Source organism: Xyrauchen texanus, chromosome 16 (assembly GCF_025860055.1).
Source record: "Xyrauchen texanus isolate HMW12.3.18 chromosome 16, RBS_HiC_50CHRs, whole genome shotgun sequence".
Taxonomy (NCBI): domain Eukaryota; kingdom Metazoa; phylum Chordata; class Actinopteri; order Cypriniformes; family Catostomidae; genus Xyrauchen; species Xyrauchen texanus.
In genome coordinates, this window is record NC_068291.1 from 4,958,698 (window position 1) to 4,975,027 (window position 16,330).

At 36.7% G+C, this 16,330-nt stretch overlaps 1 protein-coding gene across 6 annotated transcripts in view; it reads left to right on the forward strand.

The window, feature by feature from the left end:
- The window catches only part of col12a1a (collagen, type XII, alpha 1a), a 112,092-nt gene that overhangs the window by 79,623 nt on the left and 16,139 nt on the right, over positions 1-16,330 (forward strand). For all 6 annotated transcript variants that reach the window (XM_052145093.1, XM_052145094.1, XM_052145097.1 and 3 more), the window contains 6 exons: positions 205-348; positions 3,256-3,420; positions 3,515-3,553; positions 3,649-3,787; positions 7,312-7,454; positions 8,597-8,706. In XM_052145093.1, the coding sequence (XP_052001053.1) occupies positions 205-348; positions 3,256-3,420; positions 3,515-3,553; positions 3,649-3,787; positions 7,312-7,454; positions 8,597-8,706 (740 nt within the window). The remainder of the gene's footprint in view (positions 1-204; positions 349-3,255; positions 3,421-3,514; positions 3,554-3,648; positions 3,788-7,311; positions 7,455-8,596; positions 8,707-16,330) is intronic.

Below are 16,330 nucleotides of genomic sequence, written 5' to 3' on the forward strand. Positions count from 1 at the left end.
TAACAGTGCTTGCCAGGCAGAATAGTTTTTTCAGTAAAACAGTTCATGCAGATTGTGCCAGATTTCTGTTGAATGCACACAAGATCCAGATTTCCTGTGATTGTCATTCCTGTGGAAATGTATACAGTATCAATATATGTCTATCCAATGTGACATTTCTTTTTAAAACATTCTTGCACCTTTTAATGTGTATGAATGTTGCAGGTGCTGCATTGAAACATGTTGGAGAGAAGGTGTTTACCTCAGACAATGGTATGAGGAGGACCGTTCCAAAGGTACTGGTAGTAGTCACAGATGGACGTGCTCAGGATGATGTGAAGAAGAGTGCTACTAAATTACAGCATTCAGGTAACTACAGCTGGATTTTAAAATAGAGCATTAACTCTGTATGAAAACACCAAGATGGAAAAACATGCACATAAAAACGTATATGCTTGGTTAAGGTGGAAACATTTTTGTGTTTAGTAAAAAGGCATAAACTATGATGAAAATATTATAAATATTTACCATTTCATAAAGCTGTGACTTTGCCTCAACAAGATATGTGAATACATCATTTGCCTACATTAATATCATCCTATAGCATTTCAAATGTTGCTCTAGATATTCTAAAATGCCAAATTCTCTCATTAAAATGACTGGCTACTATTACCTCCCAGATCTGTATGACCCAGTTTTGATCTCACACATAAGGCATCCTGACTGCTAACCCTAATTGCTAGCAAATATGATGTTCATAAAAATTCTAGTCTTTGTGCTATAAACCGCAATAATTGTTTTACATTTAATAAAAGAGCCACTTCAACTTGTATTTTAAGTTTTTTGTTCTGCCAATATCCTCAGAAGTTTCGATTTTGTTCTCTAATGCTTCCTTCATGTGTTATCGGAATCATCCTACTTTCCACTTCTGAAGTGCTAATTACGAGTATGTCGCATCCATGTGCTTTGTTGTCAGAAAGAACAGAAAACACGAACATCGCCAGGTACAGTCATGCATATTTGTTGAGGAACTTTTATTTTGACACCGTAATACATATTAATGTGTTTTGGTCAAAAACAAGCTATTTTTACAGTGTAAAAATGTACAACATGCATCAAATGGTTGCAGATATACATAAATGGATATGACCAAAACGGCAAGCACTAACAATTAGCTGTATTTAGAAAATGTAATAAAATCTGCCATTCATTTGCAAATTGTTTTTGTGATATTCCGATTTTGCGCATAAATTAAATTCGTAATTTGGATGGAAACATCAGGACAATAAGCAATACAGTACATTTTCTTTTGGTTAAAGTGGCACTCAGTAACTTTTGTCTTTGTGTCATCTTGGACTTACACTGACACCTAGTGGCTTGGATGCAGCATAATTTAAAATCAGCAGTTTTCAGTTTCAGATGCAATTGTAGAAATGCATATTCACAGTCAGCCATGATTACTTTAATCAATGAGTGAACGTGTCTAATAACAGGACGGTTACTGAGATTAAGTGAGTAGTATTTAGCTGGCCATGTGATTTCCCATGTGCCGACCCTCTCCATGTAGAATAAAAGCACTTTTATAATGTAACTGATATGACTGGAGTCTTCATTTTAATGTGAGTGATCATGATTTCCTACATATATTGCAAAATTACAATTAATGTCTTTAGGTGATATATTTTTAATGAGGAAAAAAATTACTGAGTGCACCTTTTTAAGTTTTTAATTCTTTTTCTTGAATTTGTTATTCTCATTATTCTCAATGGTAACAGTCATTATAGTCTCAATAGTGTAATACAAGTTTTTTTCATGTCGTTCATGTCATTGATTGGTCGTTTGTTGAGCATTTGCTCTGCAAACTACAGTTACTAAACTACACTCTGTAGTGCTTCCAACCAGCATGTATTTAGCATGCTAACGTTCACATTCACTAATACTTATAGAAATAAAAGAGATTTATTTGAGTTATGTTGACACATCTTATTTAGTTTACCCAATTCAACTAGGTTCTTTCTACACAAAGTGTTTGTATTGAGATTACATAGTTAAGAAAACTAATTTCAAACATGTGGAACCACTGTCCACAATTGAATCAAGTTTTGCCAATAGCAAAAAGTGTGTGTAAATAATACCATAATACACAAATGTTTTATGTTAATCATCCTGTCCCTTCACAATTTATAGTTTTCTTAAAATAAGCATGAATTAAAGGTACAACAAATACTACCTTAACATATAAACACTAGTCACTTGATTCAAGTCAAGTTTGAATTATTTCTGTATTGTGACGTATTTTCAAGTGAAACGGCTTGTCGAACAAGAAAAAAATGTATGGCGGGGATTTTACACATCGGTTGTTGAATGGATTGCGAAAGTGGCCGTTGCATAACGGCAGATCTGAATGCGAGTTTGCGGTAGACACGCACACACATACACACCCTCCAGTGTGCTGCTTTTGCTATAGCAGTGATCTCAACACAGTTAATGACTGACAACATTAAATGCACTCAGCACATCGCGGCCTGTGCTTATGACAAGGGTGTAGCTGTGTAAAAAAATCACAATATTTCAACATTTTGAATCACAATACACTAAATATAAAGGGAAAAAGAACACTTACTTGTGCTGTACATCCCAAGATACCGCCAAAAGATGCCTGTATTAAAAAAGTACTAATAAACTCTAAGCGCTTTTTCCGACATGTGTTCCATTAAGAAGCGATCACACCTGTTAGCACTCATGCATCAAATGCTTCGACCAGAACTTCGAGTTCGCAGTTTTTCGTCCTTCAAAATGTGAATTCATGCCAGCTGGCCCATAACCAAGGTAGTTTGCGGTAGGGAACAGGGTTTTGGGAGGGAAACCTCTTAAAAACCTCTTAATCTCTACATTTTAGCTGCTTTGATGCCAGCCAGGCTTGTTTACATGACAGGCTGATGGGGCGGGGTTATGTACATGTGATATCAGCATGTGATATTTTGTTCATGAACTAGTCAGCCTTTTCTCATTCACTTTCGTCTTTTCCCTTCAAAGCCAATGAGCTCTAGTGCTTTGGTGGCTTTCTTGTCTGTAAAAACTGATTATAGCGTGAGCCAACAGAATATTTCTTTAAATGTCGTGAAAGTAATGTCACAATGCCAAAAATATTGATGGTCTTAAAATAGGCTTCATTTTTGTGTCCTTAATTCTTTGATATGCTTTGATCTATCCTTAATTACCTTGAGCTAATTACTGTACATGCTCTCTACATTCTCAATGTTCTGTCTTCCACAGGCTACAGTGTGTTTGTGGTGGGTGTCGCTGATATAGACCTGACAGAACTAAAGAATATTGGAAGCAAGCCCAGCGACAGACATGTTTTTGTCGTTAATGACTATGATGCATTTGACAAGATCCAAGACAACCTCATTACGTTCATCTGTGAAACAGCAACATCCAGTATGAAGTCATTCTCTGCATTGTTGGCTTTATTTCTAACTTGAAAGCTGGGAGGAAACTCATTTCTGGCTCTGTTTCTTGTACTCTTTTACAGCATGTCCTTTGATTTACCTTGATGGATTCACAACACCAGGTCAGAACTACTGTAGACTCTCTCTACTTAAAAACTCATCAATCATAACATATGTTCTGTTGTACGGTTTCTGATGTTTTGATGAAATCTGGCAGGCTTCAGGATGCTGGAAGCTTTTAACATCACTGATAGGACATTTGCTAGCATGAACGGAGTATCCATGGAACCTGGATCCTTCAACAGTTACATCGCATACAGAGTCCATAAGGATGCATTCATTTCCCAACCCACAAAGTAGGTTCAAGTGTATGAGTTCTGAATGTTCTCTCCCCTGCAGGCTGTAAAAGTACCCAAGAGATCACAATTATTTTTAACGGTCTGCAAGGGTTTTGCAGTCTGTGATCTCCTCAACACCCATTTTAGGAGGCAGCGTCACTCTTTGGTTGTTGTTTCAACTTGTCAAAATTTTCTTTATGCCTCCATTAAACACAGGGGTGGAGCTACGATTTCCGAGGCCTCAAGCAGGGGCGGACAACCAGGGAAAATAAAATCATTTCTAACAGCCATTGTAGCCAAGCACATTCAAAATGTTTAATGAAATAAAAATCTAGATAAAGGTAATGAGATCCCAAATGCCTTGCCTTGAAAGTAGATGAGAATAGGCGGTTACAGTTAGGCGGGAAGTTAAATAAGTGCAGACAAGTCAGACATGTTCAATGTCAGGAACCTTTTTTCACTAAGGAGCAAATTTGAAAAGTTTTGGTTGAGGCAATTTTTAGAAAGAGCCATAGCACAAACTAATAATTTACTATTTTCAATTTTCTTTTTTTATCAAATAAAATGTTTGTTATGCCCATAGACTACTCAAAAATACAAAAACAAACAAATATGCCACAATTAATTGGTAAAATGTTACAATATGGAATTTAGTACACGTGTTTGTGCGGGTCTCTATAAAATTATTTCATTTTACAATTGTTCATGAAAAAGTTTACTTCCCTTTTGGGCTGGGCGATATGTAAAAAAATATATATTTTAAAGATAATCGCCTTAGAAAATATCGCAATATCCAATTACGTCATCAACCACCCTGCCGAGGGTCGGTGAATATTTTTGTTTTATTGATTTTGCTTTCAAAACTAAATTAATTTATTGAAACATGAGAAATGTAAACAAAAGACATTTCTAAATTCAAATTGCACTTTAAAAGAAATGAAAAAAAAAAAAAAATAATTAAAATAACATGATTAAAAAATCGTATATATAACCACCTCCACAAATACAAACATTAACTGTCTCCATTTGCCATCACAAAAGTATTCATCGATAACAGGTGAAATATGACTTATAGCCTACAAATGAAGAACTAAAGACAATTATAAGTGCAAAGATAATAATAATCATAATCTTTGTGGTTAGGATTAGGTATAGAGATAGGGTTATGATTGGGTTTAGATGTACTGTAAGGATAGGTGTAGTGGTAGGGTTGCTACAGGGACTCCAAATAAACACAACATACACAGTGTATATGACATCCAACTGTTGCAAGACCTCAGCATTTCACTGGTTCATTGCAGTGGGCATAAATTGTAGTAGTCTTGCAGGACAAAGACAGACTCTTCTCTTTTGCTCAGCTTTATGACCGAGACCCCTCAATGGTGATTAACGCCTCTACTGGTTAAATAATAATTAACCCTAATAATGTTCTTATTACATTTTCCTTTTCCAAAGGACAAACAAGATGGTCTTTTGAGGCCTTTCATCAAAACATAATTACTTGCTCCATCTCGAAACACTTTCCACTTTTCATCTCATGCATTCTATTGGTTAATGTTAACAAGTAACCAAATAGTTGTTGTTTCAGGAGGGAAATAGCCCTCCACAATTCAGAGTAAACTTACATTCAGCTTCATTCTGGTTTGGAACAGACATTTTTCATGATCCAATTAATTCCTGATAGTTAAAATCATGTCCTCAAATGGTCCTGAGGCAATTGATGAGCTGCTTAATAATTCAGAAAACGGTCTCTTGCCAAGGCATGCTTGATTAATTTGTCTGTAATGATTTGTATTTGTGCGTTGGTAAGCAGCTGTACAAATGGAAACATTTCTAGCACCAGATGAGGGAAATTCTTTCAATATGTTGCAATTCCTTGAGGCTGGGAGCCGTTTCTCTCTTTTGTTTTTGTCAGAAGATGGTACATGAATATTTGTCTGGTTTGACACCACAACAATTTAAGCTGTGTGGAGTCTTTCTGGTAACTGTCATCAGACACCTGCAATATTCCCAACCATCACAGTAAAAATTTTAAAATTCTCAAGACACCATTTGGGGTTCCATTTTAGAGAAGCTCTATAGATTGCCAACAGATCCAAGATAATGGTTACTCAATAACCCCACCATAATGTTGAAGTTCCTGGAGTATATAAATAAGACCTTTGAGAGTCCTTTAACCCTTAAATGCATGGATATTTCACCAAGCATGATTATAGTTTCTCAGGTCTTTAGAAACCTGGCATATATATCTGTTTCAAATGGATAAACAAAATGCCCAGATAGTTCAACATTTTCAAAGCATTTTCAAGACAATTCGAAAATAATAGAATAAAATGATAATGCAACAAATGATAGAACTTTCTCATTACTTCCACAATTACATTTTATGAGATGCAACTGGTTTATGCAAACCCATATTAAGCTATACATATGTATTTTTAAAAGGCACTTATTGAGTTTAAACAAATGCACCGCTTCAGAATTTCAGTAGTTTACCTACAGTAAATGGCAACAGTCGTATCATATTGTACATGTGTTCAACTTCCAAGTTGCTCCATAATAAAATTGCAATGTCAAATCATCACTTAAGTAAAAAATAGCATGTGTACACGCATATGGGATACTGATAATTCACCGCTGTTGCGCAGAAAATCAACATGATATAGTAGTCATTTGTATGAATGTAGTTCAGTCATGACAACTCTCTGAAAGATTTAGCATGTTAATGTGGGTATGACATATAGGATATTGGTACAATCCCCATGTAAATGTTCTAGACAAGTGGAGCTGGGGAGGGGGAGAGTTTTTGAGAAAACTCTTGCAGTGCGCTGCAGTGAAACTGGTTACTTGAAAACTGAGCAAATTTAAATGTTAGGCAAAGAGAGAGAATGCATTTTGATTGGCTACCCGATTACACATCAACTGACTTATCAGCTTACACCATGTGAGCCGATTGGCTTGACACATCACATATGAGCGAGCTGATTGGTTAACAGATAACAAGTTCGAACACATCAGCTTGCGTAATTAAGAGTTTCATGCCTGAACTTACTCATTACTCATTTTTTTACTCATTACTCGTCTTGTAATAAACAACTAAATAAATATCTTATGATAGTAAACATACAGTATATAGATATGAGATGGTTTCAAAATGCATTGTGACACTATAACATATCTCGGGTCTATAACATACTTCATACACCCTATACACTTTTGGTAATCAAGCCATTAGCATTTCATAAGAGGAATACTGAAGAGGTGGGGCATAACTCCAAAAAAAATGGATGAGGTAAATTTGTTGGAATGAATGCCAGGGTCACTAAAGACCTAAGGGTTAAAGGTTGCCAAGAACTTCCACAGAGGGTTCCACCAGTGTGGCATCTGAGAAACCTCATATGGTACCTTCAGAATCCTTTCATTTCTACATTTTACACTCCTGATTGGACAAAAGCCATGAAATAGGACTGCCTCTGAAATTCTAATAAATGTCTTAGCATTGATAAATGAGCTGTATTGAAAAGCTCTATTTTTCTTTAAAGGGAAATCCATCCAGATGGTCTTCCTTCCTCCTACACCATCGTCCTTCTCTTCCGTCTCCTCCCTGACACTACCAAAGATGCGTTTGATATATGGCAGGTTGCAGATAAGAATAACAACCCAGAGGTCGGACTTACCATTGACCGTAAGAACCATTTTTTTCTGTTGTTGTGTATGTGTGTTTGCAGTTAGCATGCAGACAGTGTGAAGTCTGTTAAAACGCCTTTAGAAATGTAGACATTGTTAATGGATTTACTACAGTAGTCGCTCAGAAATGCATATTGAAAACTCCTAAATTAACATGGACATTTCTTGTTGTGTTGTAGGGGTGGGTGGTGTGATGGGATACACTGTGCAATAGTAGAAATGTGTCAACTGATTGAGATTTTGATACACTGCTTTTACTGTAATAAATATGTTTAAAATTGCAGAGCAATGCAGAAAAAAGAGGAAATAATCAAATGATATTAAGAACCTTTCATTTGTTGAGTATTTCATTTACAGTTTTTTCCAAAAATATGCATAACCACATGGTTTTTAAAATATTATATTTTAGTTGAACTTCCAGCTAAAATAACTAAATTGGCCCTAGAATGTTTTGATACGTAAGGCAAACTATTACACACTTTGCACATTTACACATTTAATTGCATTAGATAAAAAACGTTAAATAAAACCAAATGGCTTGTGCAAACAAATGATGCTAGACCTTTTCTCAAAATTACCTTTACTTTGAATCTTTTTTGTTTTTGTTCAATTACTTTTAATCAATTGGTGCCAAGGTGATTTTAAGTTGATGTTTTCAGTTTTCCTCAAGTTTACACCAGTGAGCTTGTATAGTAACCACCGGTGTAATTCCTCACATTAACTATGAACATGTTGCACTAAGTTTGACAACCAGAAGTGTCCAAAAAAAACAGAAGACAAGTTTTTCCATCTTAATTTCTTAACAAAATATCTATGGTTTTATCATTTGAAACCTAACTTATTTTTGTAAAATGTTTTGCTTGATTAGTGCATTTGTGCTATATGTCTTTAAGATAAATGAGACTTATTTTGATATTTTGTTATATACTACAAAGAGATCATTTAAAATTTGTATTTAATGTGGCTAAAGTGTCAAAGACATTTTGGGGCCACTGTATACCATTACCGTGATATTAAATGACTTATGCGGTGAAATAAGATTTTGGTCATACTGCCTACCCCTATTGTGTTTTTCTTTTTGCCATATTAAGCCTGGCAGTCAGTAAGAGAGATCTGATAGTGTGTTTTATATGCTTTCAGCCTCCAGTCGAGTCCTTTCATTTTACAATAAGGACACCAGAGGTGAAATTCAGAAAGTCTCCTTTGACAGTGACCATGTAAAGAAAATCTTCCACGGCAGTTTCCACAAGGTAGAATGATTTTACATACATTGGATGCATACTTGGCCATTCGAAAAGCTTTAGCAAATGTATTATTTGTGATAGACAGCATAGTCATACATTTACATTTGTTTCTTGAAAACTTGGCTAGGTACTCTCATTAAAATGATAAAATTGCACATATAGCTTCAATCCCAAGTCATGATAACCTCTAATTTGGATTCAAATGCAGTCCCTGTTCCATAGACGGAATGGCTGATATCTGTCATTGGACTGGATTTCTTTTGTTTTAATTGGATGTCTTGTGCATTTTAATTGGCTGTTAGATTTGAACTGGGAGTGGCCTTCTATACTACTGCCAGATACTGCACATTAAGAAAGCCGATGTATTTCTATGGATGAATATAAGTACCTGAAAAGTAGTAAAGTCTGTTATTAATAACAATTTTAACTGATATGGATTGTGATATTTCTCGGCCAATAGATTCAGAACAAGGGTCCAACTAAGGATACAGTTTTACTCCTTGGAGCTCAATTAAAGATTTGTTGCTGTTGAGTTTGCCTTTCGATTTGAATTGCAATGTTTTAATGGCCCATATGGTGCACATATAGCTTTAGACCCAGCAGCCATTATTCTTAGTAAGATCAGATTTGTAGATTTGTCCAAGAGCAGTCCAACACTGCACATGGTGAAATGGCTCAGGAGAATTGGAAACATCTATCATTTATTATAAAGCTTTAAAAGAGGACGTTAATGGTGTTGTTTTTATATAAAGGGTTTTAAGGTAATTCTAGCCTAAAACAACGAGAGACTCTTTAAAGCAAAACATGACGGCTTGCATAGTTTAACGAAACACTTAAAACAAGTCTGACAATCAGGAGACTGTAATTTATACTAGCTGGAATTTAAATGTTTTGGTATAGTAAGTGCATGCTGACAAATCATATTTTAAGGATGACTAATTTTAAAACCACAAGTGAGAGAGCTGTATATTTGAGAAATTGAAAAGCACAGCTTAAGCAGTGGACATACATACAAATATTTTATTTTCACACTGATGTAGTCATGCATTCTGAATTGTGAATTATCTCTGAACATCTGGTTTTGGTCCAGGGTTAGAGCTGAAAGCCATTGGTTTGATATGGTGGCAATTTTCTGCAACATTGGCATTGCTGGGGACAGCAATTCTCAGCCAAGGTGGTATTTAGATGACCAACTTGGTCACAAGATTACAGACAGGTTACATGGAATGAAAACATTTTGGTTTTAGCAAACCTATAATGCTTCTGCTATGTTGATTAAGACACTTTCTTCCTTCTCCCTCTTTCTCTATATGTTCAACAAAGCCAGAAACATGTAATCCTATTTACCTACATAGGTAAACAATAACATGCCACTTGTAGTGTTTAAAAACACAAATTGGATCTCCTGGTAAAACTTTACATTAACATTCCCTTTGTTAAATGAATATAAAGGAGTTTATTAATGACTAATAAATCATTTACAAATGCGTTTTAAATCATTGATATGTGGTTATAACAATATGAATAAAAAAGGGGGACTTTCACTCTTTAGCTGACATATAGTGAGTCATTGTACCACATATTTTATAAATACTTAACACATATTCAGCATTAGTAAACTATTAAAATGTAGCTTAATTTAAGGAGGAATTACATAATGCCTGCTTTTAATTTCTCTATAATAGTCCATTTTTGCTGCATTGTGACATGAATTAGGGCATTTTATGTTTATGAATAAAATAAACATCAATAAGTGTATTTATTAAGCATTTATAACATGTCTGTTAAAATGCTAGAGAAACAATTTGGCAAGTATTAATGAAAGTTGCACTTTTTTATTCATGTTGTCATAACTGTGTATTAATGATTTATAATGCATTTGTGAATGACTTGTTAAAGTGTCTGTTTAATATATCAACATTTTGATTATTAAAATTAATGTTCATATTAATTTTACAGCTCTATACTCTTATTGTATGACAATTTATTTATTTTATTGCTTGTGGAGAAATACCTGAGCCTCACCTAAGAAAAAAGAAACCTTTAAAGCAATAAAATTGCTATATACCTTTAGTAATAATGTTATAAGGTCTCCATATATTGTAACACATTTTTACATTACGACTTTCAGACCAGCTTGTCTTATCTACGCTTTGACCAGTAATGTTGCGCTTCTTTGAGTGAGTGAGTTTGATCTATATGAAAGTTATATTTTATATGATTTCATTTTAGCTTGTGTGTTCTGAACCTTGTTAATGTAATATACCAGCCTGTTGTGTTTCACAAAAACAGGTATATTTCTAGAAGACATCATGCACTATAATCTATATTGCCTTTCATCGTTATATGGATTATATTGGTATATAATAATATACACAGATAAGCCAAAACATTATGACCACTCACAGGTGAAGCGAATAACTTTGATCATCTCTTAACAAGACAACAAGTTCTGGATAGATTTATGGTAAGCGAACAATCAGTTCTCATATTCAACATGTTGAATGCAGGAAAAATGGGCAGGAGTAAAGACCTGAGCGACTTTGACAAGGGCGAAATTGTTGTGGCCTGATGACTGGGTCAGAGCATCTCTGAAACGGCAAGGCTCGTGGTGGTGAGTTTCTACCGACAGTGTTCGAGGAGGCACAAACCACAAACCGCCAACAGGGGGTTGGGTGTCCAAGGCTCATCGATGCACAAGGCCAACGAAGGCTATCCTGTCTGGTCCGAACCGACAGATGGTCTACTGTGGCACAAGTCACAGAAACTTTTAATGATGGTTACGGGAGGAATGTGTCACAACACACAGTGCATTGCACACTGCTTCGTAGCCATAGACCAGCCAGAGTGCCCGTGATGACCTACAATGCCTACAATGGGCACCGAACTGGACCTTGGAGCAGTGGAAGAAGGTTGCCTGATGAGTACCGTCAACCAACACATTCTCACACCCCAACTCGTCACGTACGGACGCTTCGGGCAGTTGCCCATTTGCTTTTACATCACGTGGATGACCATGCATGTGTGTGCCATTTACCAGGGGAAGTGACAGCAACAGGATGCACTGTGGGAAGATGACAAGCCGGCGGAGGGAGTGTGATGCTCTGAGAAATGTTCTGCTTGGAAACCCTGGGTCCGGCTATTCATGTGGACGTAAATTTGACACGTGCCACCTACCTAAACATCGTTGCAGAGCAGGTATACTCCTTCATGTCAGTGGTATTCCCTGATGAGAGTGGCCTCTTTCAACAGGATAATGCACCCTGCCACACTGCACACATTGTTCGGGAATGGTCTGAGGAACATGATGAATAGTTCAAGGTGTTGCCCTGGCCTGCAAATTCCTCAGATCTCAATCCAATTGTGCATCAACAAGTCTTATCCACAGCTGCTCCACCCCGCAACTTACAGGACTTGAAGGATCTGCTGCTAATGTCTTGGTGCCAGATACCACAGGACACCTTCAGGGGTCTTGTAGAGTCCATGGCTCGGTGGGTTATTACTCTTTTGGTGGCTCGCGGAGGACCAACAGTATATTAGGCAGGTGGTCATAATGTTTGGCTCATCAGTGTACTGTATACTATAATGGTATTGACCATTATGCTATGGCAAATTCAGATTGGGTGTATGGAATTATAGATTATTAGTTTTCAGAAACAAACCCTACCAAAAACCCATTATTATAAGCAGTAAGAACTCAGTGTTGACAAAAGTCTGTATGCTGTGCCAGTATACTGTTTAACAAGAACAGTTAGTGAGCCATAGGAAATTAAAAAAGCTATTAAAGGTCTTCTTTGGTCAACCGCATAATACCGTAAAGAAAATTGGCCCTTTATTCATTGTATTTTACCCCTTTTATAGAAGCGAAAATTTAATGAAAGCTTTCCTAGTTACTTTAGATTAGGAGGCCATGTCTTGAGGCACAGCAGTCTTACCCTGCTTAATGGATTCTGCTAGGAACACAGAAGCTATGTTCCAAATTATAGTGTGCTTCCTACAGTACCTAGACAGTATTTTTAAGGCCCTGATATGCTTCATATGACAATGAAAAACGAATGTGTGTGACGTCATTTTGAACAAAATTTGGCCAAAAAGGTGTTTTTGCATACGTTTCGTTGTTTTGTAACAGCTCGCCTGGGCAAACTTTTAAGAAACTTATTACTGGCTGCTAAACACCTTCTTTCTGCCATTGGTTCACATGATCAGTAGGTGTGACCTGGAGCTCTACCTTGAGGCTGACAAATAATTCTGTTTATCTTGTTTAGTTAGTCAAAATCAGTCAACATTGAACACACTGGCGTGCAGAGTTATTAGCATGCTGGTGCAAATGTATCTATATCTGTACGATCGTTCACGTTTTTTTTAATACAAAAGGAATTAAATCTTCTAAAATTCTCTCAAGTGCCCATTCACTCATGTGCAAGCTGCAGAAAAAGCCATTCACGCATCTGCCCAAAGTAAGCCTATCATTATTCATATGTCTTTATTCTGCACATTAACACTTTTATAGACTCATATTTGCAATAGTATCAGTAGCTATGTTTCCATCCAAGTGTGAAACTTAATTTATGCGAAAAAAACATGTTGCAAAAACTGTGCGAATAAAGTTGCATTTCCATCCAAGGGTGTTCAAAAGGATGAAATTGTCACTTCCGAAGAAATTGTAGCCACTGTGAGTGTTTTATTTATTTATTTAGTATTATTATTTTCTCCCCAATTTGGAATGCCCAATTCCCAATGCGCTCTAAGTCCTCATGGCGGTGTAGTGACTCTCAGTTACCACTGCGTCTGAGACAGTCAATCCATGCATCTTATCACGTGGCTTGTTGAGTGTTTTACCAAGGAAACATTGCGCTTTTAGAGGCTTCAAGCTATTCTCCACTGCATCCATGCACAACTCACCGCTTGTCCCACCGAGAGCAAGAACCACATTATAGTGACCACGAGGAGGTTACCCCATGTGACTCTACCCTCCATAGCAACCGGGCCAATTTGGTTGCTTAAGGAACCTGGTTGGAGTCACTCAGCACGCCCTGGATTCAAAGTTGCGACTCCAGGGGTTGTTGTCAGTGTCTTTACTCGCTAAGCTACCCAGGCCCCCACTGTGAGTGTTTTATTAATAAAATACTGGTGGTTTAGAGCACGCAGACAAAAAACTGATAAGAAATTTCTCATGTTTGGGAGCGGCAGAGCATCACACAATTCGAATAAAGGCTTATTTGTTCTGCAAACTCTTTGTAGGGTTTGGATTTTCTAGACATTGTTATTTCAGGATGACTAGAGCAACGTTTCAGATATGGTCCGCTTATTCCAGAAATGAACAAGTTTTTCAGTCACATGACCTCTTTGATGCGCATCTTTAATCCTAACTGAATTTTTTAATTCTGTAAAGTGCGCATTTCTTGTAATCGAATACAAATTATGTACCTCAAGCAAGTGTATACATTTTTAATGTGCATTTCTGTCTGTCAGTCATTTTGTGCGTTTTCATAGTGTTTTAATTGCAGCAAATTATTGAGGCTGAATGCCATTTTTATGACATGTTGTTCAAAACAGTTGTCGGTTAAGGGCGCAATTTTGCTTCTGTTGTTTTTAACAACCGCATCTGCTCGATGTTGGTCTCAACAAAGCTCACTTGGTATGTTTGGAGTGCAGGGTTTTGGAAAGAGGGGGCATGGATAATCCAACGGCTCAGCATGTGGAAATTCCAGAATGGCTAAAATCACTTAGAGCACCTTTAAATATGACCAGGAAATTTTCATGACAGGTTTCATGAGAATCACCCATTCGGGTGACATAAATTTCATCATTAGCACAGTCAATGCGCATCCCATCACCTGTACGCATTGTCTGCGCATGCGCTTGAAGCTGACTGTATTAAAGAAAATGACAAAGCAGTCGTAGTCGTATGCGTATTAAAAAAATGTATGAGGTTAAATTTCGGCTAGGATGTGCCTTGAAAATTTGCTGCCTATGTAGACAGTAGACAGTGAGGCAGCTCACTAAAGCCAAATGGAAAAATGTGAAAATTATAGCTGCTTGACACTGCTTCCTTTCTGTGATTTTTTTTTTACACATTGAATTCATAGACTGAAGTTAGAGAAAATGGAGGAAGAAGTTGGTCAGCCAAACATGCAACTATGAAATGGAGGCAGATAGATATAATGAAAGCCTGACAAGAGAGGGGGAAGACTAGAGCAGAGCAACTAAATGAAACCACATGGTGGGCATATGTAGACACCCACGGTAGCCAGAGGGGGTTGAACGAAGCAGGCGTGAAGGCACCGTACACGGCACAACTGGACGAAATAGCAATGTTCTTTGGCCCATTCCACTGAAACTCAATTTTCCCTCTAGCAAAAATTTACTCTCGGGATTCAGGTTCTTAAGTAATGTCTATTGTATTCTCATCTCCCCATGAGCTGTGTAACATACTATTTGGACAAGCTTCCAAAGCTTTCCATATGAGTAGCTACATCCAAGCCAGAAGTTCAGACCCATTTTCTTGTGGGCAGCCAAATACTAATATTTGGTTGCCAAAGATGTTGACGGTATTGTGGTGAGCATTTGCCAAGAATTATGACATTGTCTGTGGAATGCTGATCAAAAGAGTAAGAATATCAGATGTATTACAGCTTGTCAGACAGGGGAACATGAGCACATTTGACGGTTAGCCGCAGAATGATATAATGGCATGATGTGGTGACGCTACATCTAAAGAAAACGTATCCCCCAAAATAGGATGGAAAAGTCATTTTGGTGGTTGTATCCACATTTAGATTCACTTAGTATAATGAAAGTTTAAATTAAGGTTGGTAAACCATTTAATATTATCATTAAAGGTTATTCTGCTGATATTAATTTTCTTATTTGTGTTCTACTGTTGGCATGGCTTAACATTATGAACTAATTTCTAATTAAACTCATTACAGTGGGGGAGCATCTATTATTGGAAGGATTGAGAGCATAGTTAGTGGAAAGCCTCACTAATGCTCATTATTTTTTAAACCCTTAACTCAAAGTATTAACCTTCGGCACATAACTCATCCCACATTATTTGTGCTAAAGACATGAATAGTACCTCATATCATGCAGCTTGTTAAAGAGAGGTGTCTTGAGCGCATTTACATGCATGTTCTTATCATTGTATCCCCCTTATGCCATCCCAGGTGTGTTTGACTCTCTTTCCTTTCTTGCTAACACATTTAACGAAAAATAGAAAAATATCTCAGCTTGGTAGGCCCTTAAAATGGTGGATGAATTTTATTCATCCACCATTTTAATAGTTAAAAAGTACTTAAATACTGATCTTTTTCGCACCAATAGTGATCGTTTCACTTTAGAAGACTTTAACCATTGGAGTCGTATGGAGGACTTTTATGCTGAATGTCTGTTATCTTTGGCGCTTCAAAGGTCAGATCACCATCCACTTGCATTTTAATGACCTACTGAGCTAAGATATTTTTAAATTTTTCTTAAAATGTGTCCTTCTGAAGAAAGAAAGTCATACACATCTGGGATGGCATGGGGGTGAGTAAATAATGACAGAATTAAAATTTTTTAGTGAAATACACCTTTATCAAACGTAAATGTGATTTGGATCAGGTTTGTAAAAGTCTGATTTCATGTT